Source organism: Perca flavescens, chromosome 15, assembly GCF_004354835.1.
Source record: "Perca flavescens isolate YP-PL-M2 chromosome 15, PFLA_1.0, whole genome shotgun sequence".
In the NCBI taxonomy this organism is placed as follows: Eukaryota; Metazoa; Chordata; class Actinopteri; order Perciformes; family Percidae; genus Perca; species Perca flavescens.
In genome coordinates, this window is record NC_041345.1 from 20,868,191 (window position 1) to 20,878,801 (window position 10,611).

Here is a 10,611-nt window from a genome sequence, read left to right on the forward strand (position 1 = left end):
CTCCATGCAGAGCACCCCCACCTTCAAGAAAGACACACTGTTTCATACAGACAGTATCATGATAACAATGATGCGCATCAAAAACAAAACCATTCAAGTGTAATTGAATGTTTAAAATAAAAGGAAAAACTGGTGTTTTTTGTTGATATCATCAGTTGTTGGCTTCTTTGTTTAATTATTGTTGACAGTCTCAAAAGGAGATATGGGGCTTGAACTTGTGTAATGGAGGACATTTTTTAAGAATATTTTTTTTGTAGTTTAAAGGGAAAGTTCATCCCAAAATCAAAAATACATATTTTTCCTTTTGCCTGTTTTTCCCTTTTTACCTGCTATTTATCAGTCTAGATTGTTTTGGTGTGAGTTGTCTAGTGTTGGAGATATCAGACTTAGAGATGTCTGCCTTCTCTCAAATATGATGAAACTAGATGGCATTCGGTTGTGGTGCTTCTGGTCTATATCCACAATGCTCCACTTCTGGGAATTCCCCCGTATTTCACTCTTTTCGGACAGATGTACGGTACCTTCCGCTTTCTTTGTATTCTAAACTCCGGTGGATTTATGAGGACTATGGTTAACTGCTCCTCAGATCTCTGCAGGGTAAATCCAGACAGCTAGCTAGACTATCTGTCCAATCTGAGTTTTCTGTTGCACGATTTAAACAACTTTTTAACATACACATGTTCCACCAAAACAAGTTCCTTCCCGAGCCTATTTTGCAACGGCACCGTGGCTCCGCCCGGCACTTAGCACCGCCAATGCCGACTGTGATTGGTTTAAAGAAATTCCAATAAACCAGAGCATGTTTTTCTCCCAACCACAGAATGCTGTGTGGACTAGCTAGACCCTCCTCCGCAGCACTGTGGAGGAAGGTCTGGCAATGCAAGACTATGGTGCTCCAACAGCGGCAACAAATACATCAAACTCAACAGTAATGTCTCTTTCCAGAAATCATGACCGACCCAGTTGCTTATTTATGATTAGATAATTCACAGACCTGGTTGTGAGCAGTTTTATGTAGGAACTACTTTCTTTCTACCAAACTACACCCACCAACCGTACCAGCACACAGAAGGGAGTGTAATCATGGCAAAGAAGCTCATGATTTTGGGGTGAACTATCTCTTTAAGCTAGATCCAGTCAAGCAAGAACTTTAGGACATGTGGAAAGGTGTTTTTGTGCACATTTCTTTTAACTCATCGAGGACATTCCTCATTTCCAAATATGTTTAATATGTTGTCAGTGATTCTAATGTGAGCCAGATTGACATTAAATGTTGGGAAAAAAGTTAGTGGAGAAGGTGCAACACCCCCCAACGAAGTAGTGTTGCACATTAAAGTGTTCATATTATGCTCATTTTCAGGTTCATAATTGTATTTAGAGGTTATATCAGAATAGGTTTATGTGGTTTAATTTTCAGAAAACACCATATTTTTTGTTGTACTGCACATTGCTGCATCTCCACTTTTCACCCTTTGTGTTGAGCTCTCTGTTTTAGCTACAGAGTGAGACATCACACTTCTATTCCATCTTTGTTGGAAGTCGCACATGCGCAGTATACTGTTAGCTTGTCAGTTGGAGAGTATGAGTGCGTGCCACGCTAGCAGCTAGGCGAGCATTACGTGTGTTACAAAGTGACGCACTTTTGTCACGGAAGTAACGGCTGGACTACAATAGAGCTGTTTGGAGCAGTTTGTGAACAGTGTTTTCTGTTGGAGATGGTAAGTCCCTTTGGGGTGGACTTTGGGCTTTTACACTTTGTAAACCTATAATGTGCACAAAAAGATATATAACACAATAAAGGAAAGGGGAAAAGCCAAAAAGCATAATATGAGCACTTTAAGTCGTGACTTCCAGATACTCTAAACTTTAAAGGATTAAAACTGGATTCAAAACTTCTTTTCAGCACTTTGATGGATAAATGTTGAAGTTTAAAATGATGGATGCCTTTCACTTGTATCCACAGAGGTTTTCTTGCATGTCAGCAGATCTCCTCAGCCAGGAATAAGCATTGAGAAATATATCACATCAATCACATTTGGCAGAAACCTGAAGCTGCTGCTTCTCTTTTCTCTCTCAGTTGATACATCTAAGTTTTGGGGCTCTTCTGGCCACAACCCCAGATAAGTGGAGTCACAGACGTTCTGCCCCTTAGTTGACCCTTGGACCGTTAAACAGGGATTTGGCGCCTGGAAACTTAGCTAAATTAGTAACTGGAGCCAGGATCTATTGCACACAGGCCCAGAGAAACAACGATCCATAGATTCTGGTCTGGAGGTGCAAAATATTGGAGCCACATTCACTGAACCTGTTGAGCTCAGGGAACGCTGCAAACAAACTAGGCCTGAGTCGCTGCCATATAACGAGGAGAAAAACTGGCTGTGCAACTCAGAGTTGTGAATGCTATCATTCTAACGATATTTGGTACATTCACATTGTCAAAACGGATTGTCTAGTTTAGTACTAAAATGTGTCTTGATCTGACCACATGTAGGCATCTCTAAATACCCCAACACCACTTCGAACACATTGGGTTTCTGTCTGCTTCTCCAAACTGGCCATCCATATGACTAAGTACCTCATACAACTCCACTTCAAAATATTCAAACTATCCCTTTAATGCTTTATTATTTCAGAGATACTGTACATCACAAAATAAGTGTTCCTCCCTTGGCTATTTTTTTATTTAACTTGGATGGCAATGAAACAACAAGAAATGAGCAGAGAGGCCCTGGCTGGATTCAAACATGAAAAATTGTGGTTACATGGTTACAGCATCTAAAGCCCTAGGCCACCAGGAGGTTCCTGCGTACATTAGAAGCTTCTCGGACACACTGGGTTACAGTAGATGTGCCTCTGTTAAACAACTCAGACAAGTTTTTTTAGAGTCAGAAGCAAGAGATCAAACAGCCACTGAAATCCTCCTCTCCAGTTTTACAGCCTGTACTAATCGAGCTCTCTCTTCTCTGCTCAGTAGCGGCCACAGTTTCCCACAGATAACAAACAGCATTTGAGCAGGAAAGTCAAATCTGATCACAAGAGGTCATCTTTGTAGCGACAGTGCATCCCAGCTGGATGAAGACACAAAATGAATATAAGACGCTGATCTTGTGAGAAGTGCAACTGCAGTTTTTTTTTTTTGCTCTGTGTGAGTTAACATGTAGTTAAATAAACGCAGGCTAAGGTAGAACATAGAATGCTGACTTTAAGAATTTAAAAACACAAACAACCCTTTTTCTAAATATGTATTATTCTGCTGATAAAAGGCACTTTTAGAGGCCTTTGGAGAGGGGTGGGTTGAGAGGAAGGTTGAGGGTCTTTTCTGGTCTGTTAGCAGCCTCTGCTGGCCCTGGATGTGTCAGTGCATCCATCAAGAGGAGATCCGTAGATATTCACAACAGGTCTGCATTATGTTCAGTTCAGCTGGTAATGTCCAGAGGACTATTTCACAAAACCTAGATAGCAGATGAAGCCGGGATTTCCCAGTTATCCTGGCTCAATATAGCCTTGACTTGGTTTCACAAAAGCAGAGGTACTTACAGTAAATTACCATGGAGATTTATTCTGTGCAGCTAGCTAAGATTTATTAATCCTGGAGCCTTTTCTGTTCACTCAGCAGTGGTTTTACCTTATTATTATCAGCCTGCATTAAAATACAACAGGTGCATATTGCTGTTCAGTATTGCTGTTCAGTTTTGCTGTTCAGTTAAGTACTGTTATTATTTAAAATTGACCATTATTTTTTATAATTATTCATTTGACAGTCATTGTTACTGTTATATTGCTGTATGAAGACTGCTGTTCATATTGTTGTTAGAAGTTTGATGAATATAGTACGGCAGTTGTTGAGATAATTCGAAAAGATGAAGTTGCAAATGTGTTTTAAATAAAGTCTGTTACTAAGGGCAATACATAACATGCTGTACATGTGTGTTTCTATAGTGGACCAATGTACCTTAAATTAATTATTTTGTAGTCTTTAACAATAAAGGATCATGTATGTTCCTCTTCCATGTGCATTTTATTTGGCATTCTGAGCACACAGGATTTTACAATTTTAAGAACATTAAAAACCTAATTGTCCAGTGGCTTTTGACCTTATATTTTGCTGGGGGGAAATAACTGATGAATATACTCTGTTACATTCATGTTTATAGTGTGCATGGAGTTTATCACTTAATTATCTTTATAGTTTCTAGATTTCAGAGTTCAATTTCTTCAGTTTCCTATAGTCCATAGATACAGTCGGTTTGCGATTGTCTGTCACGCTTTCTCTCACTGTTTCATTATAGCCGCCGTGTTTCTTTTCTTTTTTTTTTTTTTAAATAATGTGTTTCATGTTATCACACTTACACAAGAAGCTGCTGCTCACTCTGTATAAAGTATGAACAACGCATATTCCCCATTTTAGATTCAGTAAATATGTGATCGATATTTTTTTTTGGCTAACTGATATTAAACCAACAATATTGGATTGAACTATAAATCCTATACTTACACATTGCTCTAAATATAAAGGGATAGTTAAATAGCTGTCCAAAAACAAAATGATCATATTAGCACATTAGTTGTGTGGGCACTCAACAACTCAATAATGTGTTTTTAACATACTTTGTTATGGCTAACATTTAGAGCAACACTAAGCGGAAATTAAGACAGCCCAAATTAGATATTAGAACCTCTTCAATTCACCAAGAAAAAATGAACAAGACATTGCTGCTGACACTTACAAGACAGCAGCACACATACACATACAGACCTGGTTCATTAGTTGCATTCTGTCAACTGACAAGGAAACTAATGTAAACACCAAAATGCTAAAAATACTAATTCAAGGACTAAATATGGTTCCTGTGCAGAAGCACTGGCAATAGCAGATGACATGTTCAGAAACAGACAGAAGTGAAAAGTAAAGTAAGTTGATAGATATTGAGAGGTATGCATAAACAACACACACAAGTAGGTCAGCACATACCTTAAATAGCTCAGGATGCACATATTAACTGTGTATGTGTGTGAGAGTGTGTGTGAGTGTGTGTGTGTGTGTGTGTGTGTGTGTGTGTGTGTGTGTGTGTGTGTGTGTGTGTGTGTGTGTGTGTGTGTGTGACTTTTAGCTTAAAATAAAAATGTTTGTTCAAACTCTAAAAATGATTATGCATATTTTAAAATTTTAGGTAACACTTAGGGGGAATTAATAATCAATAATAATTGGGTGTTGTACTACCTAAAAAGCTCCCGAATGAGCATTTTAAAAGAAAAGAAGAAAAAAAATACGATTTACATAATGTCATGTATTTTAGAGACTTTTGAGCCTTTTGTTGTGAAAACACTCCGGAAGTGCTAATGTTGTTGTAGAACGCTTGACTGTCTTTTGGTGTCTATTTCTGTCAAAATGGCTCGTCCACTACCATTTAAAATTGCCGTTGTTTCCAGTGTTTTGTTTATCGTATGTACTAATTTTGTACGTTGTAATAACGGCAGAAAGGTAAGTTGGAAATTGTATTAAATTAACCCTACCATTTGACTGCGGTAAAGCAGAAGCTGCACCTGTTAGCCAAGCAATTAGCATTAGCTTTGACTCGGTGAAGGCTAACAATATGTTTTTTATTCCATTCCTATTCTTTTTGTCGTCAGGTTGGCGATGTCATGGACACTGAATTCAGTGGTTTCTCCGTACCTCTTGAACACTCATTTGAAGTCGGTGAGGAAGTGTTATTATTATTTTGTTATGTTGTAAGACACAGTATTGCTAAGCTAGCTAGCTAACTAAGCAGGCTTGTGCTACCAGCGCTAATTACGCCATATCCGAATGGAGAAACCTACACACCAAACTTCATTCAAAAATCTGTCAGTTGAATCTTTTTGGATATATCGATAAGTTAATTTACCAGTTTCAACATAAGTGGAGATCTTCAGAACTGCCAATGTGTTCTTTGATACTCGGCATGTAGCTAGCTAGAGTAAACGGCAACATTATTTAATTTACCATTATAGAGCTAATCAGTCATTCATTCAGCCTATCTGCTCTGTTCAGTCTGTTGTCCTCCTTGTTTCAGATGATGTAGCAAAGTTTCGAGTGCGCGGAGCACTGGTGTTAAAAGCTGGAAGGGAGCCCAGCGTCTCACTAACTCAGAGCCAGCTATCAGAGGAAGACAGAACCAAACTGAAGGCAAGAGGATATGATACGGTTTACAGGATGTGGACTGACGAGTACTGTAGTTACAATTAGTTGTGTCCAAAATAAATATTACTAACACCACACAGAGATGGTGTGTTTCCTCCTTTTTCAACAACAAATGTAAGTTCTTTTTAGACATGTTTTGCTCACGGACAACCACAGACCAAAAGGCTGCAGCAAAAAGTTGTTTCCAATTTTGAAATGAGCACTAAGCAGATTTGAGTCACAGACATAAAATCCTTGGTCCGAGAGCCAGAGGATTTGAGTGTGATCAGTGTGGTATTATGGTATGGTGTGATCCAACCTGCATCTCTTAACATCTGTTTGTTTTGAACTTCAGGAAGTGGCTGCAGTGGACGGTCTGTACAGGGTCAGAGTGCCTCGTGTTTTCCTGCAGGCAGACAGACAGACAGAGCGGCAGATGGAAGGTTACCTCACAGCATTTGTCAGAGCCGTATGTACAGTATTTAATACCGACTTAAAATTGCTCAATCAGACTGTATTTGGGAACTGAGAGAGTATTAGTACATGAAGAGTTTCATCAGTATTTTAGAAATATGTCTGCTCTGTGTGAAATCTGAAATATCTAGTTAATATCTTGAATGAATTCAGATTAAGCCACATCATATCCATCATGTAATATGAATGTGTGTGTGATACTAACTGGCTAATAGTGGTGTAACTCTAACATGGACCTTTTTATTGTGCTGTGATTCTCAGTGTGCCATGGTTGAGTCTCATCTGAGCGATGTCATCTCCCTCCACACTGACGTCTCTGGCTACCTCATCGGTGTCTCCATAGTGACGTTACCTGGAGCCTGCAGGGGCACTGAGGTTGAGGATGAAGTTGATCTTGAGGTTTTCAACACCACACTCAGCATAATGGCTCCTGTCAATGCACCAGGGTCAGTCCTACATCTAGATTTGTTATTATTGTTGTTCTTCTTGCTGCTTTTCAGTTTCTCGTTTTGGTTTTCTTCCTTCCAATCTCAGCTGCTTGATAAAGCTTTATGGTAGCACATTGCTAGTATCCGTAGCTGTCTGTGCATTAGTGAAATCCTCTTGGGTAGCTTTTTCAGATGTCTTTTGATTCAGTTCTATTTGCCTTGGCGTAGTAGCTTTACATAATTTCCCCATAGGTAGAACAAGTCTCTCTGCACTGTTCTGCCTTTCAGATACACTTTTTTTGGGGTTTGTTTGAATACTAATTGCCAACTTTCTTCCAGTCCTGAGACAGCTCTGTTCCTTGAGCGAATGGAAATGGAATCTGAGAAGAAAGGGAAGAATCCACAAGAGCAGAAATCTTTCTTTGCTAAATATGTAAGTACTCATACGTATAAGGCCAGCAGGCTGTGTCTAAACTAAGATATACTCTCTCTGCTTTCGGTAATTGGGTTCTGATGTTGCAATGGCCCATATACTTAATGGATACATGAACATGCATATTAAACTCATCATTTTCTTTTGCTCCACCAGGCCCACCTTAACTTTTTCTATGCTTGCAGCACCTGTTAAAATATAGTGTACAGGGCACATCAACACTGTGGTGCAAATTATATTTTTCCTTTTATTTCATTTGCCAATACTTTTGGCAGAAAAGGAGGAATGTCTCCAAAAAAGTCTAAATGGTTGCATTTTTTTTTTTGGTTTGTTCTCCCCATTTTCACTTTCTGGTTTATTAGGGAAAATCCCCACACTCGTGTGTAATGTATATGTTACCAAATTATCTTGTAGTAATACAACCTATATGTCGCATATATATATATATATATATATATATATATATATATATATATATATATATATATATATATATATATATATATATATATATATATATATATATATATATATATATATATATATATATATATATATATATATATATATATATGTATATATGTATATATGTATATGGCATTCTCACACACAACATTCTCACACAGACCAGTGGTTGGTCTGCTTTTCTTTCACACCATAAACCAAATTGCATCAGAGTCTGTTTGGAGCTGGTGCCAGACCACCCTCTTAAGGTGGCCTTGGGCTCAAAAAGGGGGGCCCGCACCAGAGTTTGTTTGACAGCTGTCATACCAGCCCAAGCCCAGCTCTGTACTGCCATGCAGTCATAGTCATCCAAGATTATTCTGCCCAAGTTAAATTTGAAAATCAGCCCTCTTTTAAAAGCAGCGGTGAGATTTAGTTTGTCTTTTGACATTTGGAGCTGTCAGTTGGCGTAAGCTCCAAGTTTTGAAACATTCCCACAGAGAACCCGGGGCTTTAGTCCTATCGCTTGGCTTGTCTGAGCTCTTTTTTTTTTTATGATCTCTGTATCTTGCTGTGTTCAGTGACCTGTGGTGACTCTGTGCTGTGCTGCATCCAGTGACAGTGTGTTGACTTAGTGCTGTGCTGTGTTCCAGTGGTATTTGATTCTGGGAGGTGCAATCTTCCTCATGGTCACCAACTCAGCACAGCCCCCAGCAGGGGGAGGCAGAGAGCAGAGCTGATTCCCGCTGAAGTACTGTTTTCTTACTTGTGGCTTGTTCTGTCCTTCCTCCTCTGTCAACTCATTAAGTTAACTTCTAAGCAACATGACTAACTGAAACCCACTGCCTTGTTTCCCTCTTGTTCCTTCTTATCCAGTCTTTGATTCCCAAGTTCAATGCCAAATACATTTCAGACTGATAAATGACTAAAATTTTCTGAATTCAAAGTACTTTGTATGAGAAAGCCTCCATGCTAAACCATCAATCAATCCTAAATCTTAATTCTTGGTGTGGATATGTTGAGCATGTGTTTGGTGTTGACCCTCAGATTTCTTCTGTATTTACCCTCTTACCCACTTTTAACTTTTCTTCTCTTCTGTTCAGAAAATAAATATAACGTACAGTAATCTGGGATGAGCAAACAGGGACTGATCTCCGTGATTTGCTGTCTAATTAAAACTGTCTTGTAAATCAAATATTGTTGTATTTACTTCCATTTTTTTCTTGTTCTCTCCAGTGGATGTACATCGTGCCTCTCGTTCTCTTCCTCATGATGTCTGGGGCTCAGGACCAATCAGGCGGAGGAGCCGGGGGCGGAGCAGCCAATGGAGGCGGCCGATGATCAACACGCAACAGCTTCTTTTTCTCTTTTTTTTGGTGAACATTTCCTGGACAATAATTCTCTTGAACAGATTTTAATTGCTGTACATAATGCTATTTAAATAGTATACATGTCTGACACACACACATGCTTAACTTAAACTTGTACATCATAAAGGAGATATTGTGCCCTGCAGATGACTGCATTTTTAATACTAATGTGAAAATAAAGTATTTATTACTTGAACTGCCTTTTTTGTATGTCACTCAGACTGAAGAGTTTCAGACTCTTAGTTCTCAGCCACAGTTCCTGTTGTACTTTGATGCTGTGATTTAGTTGTAACACCAGTACAGTAATATAAAACTCTAAATGAAATATACATACCAATTCCATCCAGGACTCCTTAATGTGTGCAGAAGTCTTTTCTCCTTGAAAAAACAAAAACTGATTTAAACCATGAATTTGAAAATAAATAGATTTGCTTATATTGCAAATGGAAAAGATTTAAAAATGACACATATTCATTATTCATACAACTAATTGGTGTAAACAGGTTAATAATGATGGCACATTTTTAGAGAGGTGGCCCAACTCGAGGAAGTCTGTGATACAAACTAGATAAACATTTATTTTAAGAACATTTAATGTAATTCAAGTCAAATGAAATAAAAAGGCCTCTTCCGGACTCACTGATGAAGGAAACCTGAACCGCTTCTGTGTCATTTTGTCACAGTTGAACTGGAAAGACTCCACTCAGCTGTTTAATCCTTTTTAATACAGCCACAATGTTTACCTCGTTGGGATAAGCGCAGCTGCTGCGGCCCCCCAACAAGTGTCAACTGCTGTGGCAGTCAGTATTCAGTAAATACTGTTTATATCAACAGAAATGTTGTCCTAATATTCCTCCAAATGCTTCATATCATCATGTATATAGATTGTTTCTACTTTCTGTTCTAAAGCGCTGTGGTCTCTCCCATCCTTCCTTTATTCAGCATCCTCTGATGGTTTTGGAATTCCTTGAATACAGTAATGAGATTCTGAAAGAGTTTGTTCCATATGTACTTGATTATACATCAGTTATTTAAATGTATGTATTTGATTTTGTTAAATTACTTAGAGAAAATACAAATCATTTCAAAGAGAATTATAGAAACACAGTAGACTAGATCACAGCCTCAAGGGGAAATCTGTTGCTGCTTTACTTTTTTGTTGCTTGTTATTTTTTTTTATTTTTTTTTCAAGCCAGGAGCCACTAAGGACCACACCATCTGCTTGTCGGCAGTTTCATCACTGTCTTTACTCTTTTAGGTTTCTGCGCAGAAAAAAAAGCATCGTCCTTAACAAGGGAATGC

At 38.5% G+C, this 10,611-nt stretch overlaps 1 protein-coding gene across 2 annotated transcripts; it reads left to right on the plus strand.

Moving 5' to 3' along the window:
• Window positions 1–5,308: 5,308 nt before the first annotated feature.
• On the plus strand, window positions 5,309–9,505 carry emc10 (ER membrane protein complex subunit 10). 2 transcript variants are annotated; one of them, XM_028599489.1, is made up of 8 exons: window positions 5,309–5,482; window positions 5,632–5,698; window positions 6,054–6,166; window positions 6,516–6,629; window positions 6,896–7,080; window positions 7,402–7,495; window positions 8,593–8,690; window positions 9,176–9,505. In XM_028599489.1, exons 1-7 carry the CDS (start codon window positions 5,390–5,392, stop codon window positions 8,677–8,679), a joined length of 753 nt encoding a protein of 250 aa, XP_028455290.1. In that variant the 5' UTR covers window positions 5,309–5,389; the 3' UTR covers window positions 8,680–8,690; window positions 9,176–9,505. The 2 variants fall into 2 exon arrangements, with proteins under 2 accessions (XP_028455290.1, XP_028455288.1); XM_028599487.1 differs by lacking the exon at window positions 8,593–8,690.
• Window positions 9,506–10,611: the final 1,106 nt, after the last annotated feature.

Excerpts from the sequence above, each read along its gene's own strand:
- emc10 (XM_028599487.1), top strand. The coding sequence starts at position 5,390 with ATGGCTCGTCCACTACCATTTAAAATTGCCGTTGTTTCCAGTGTTTTG. Across the intron at positions 7,081-7,401 it reads GCTCCTGTCAATGCACCAGG|TCCTGAGACAGCTCTGTTCC; the intron begins GTCAGTCCTACA and ends ACTTTCTTCCAG. Across the intron at positions 7,496-9,175 it reads AATCTTTCTTTGCTAAATAT|TGGATGTACATCGTGCCTCT; the intron begins GTAAGTACTCAT and ends TGTTCTCTCCAG.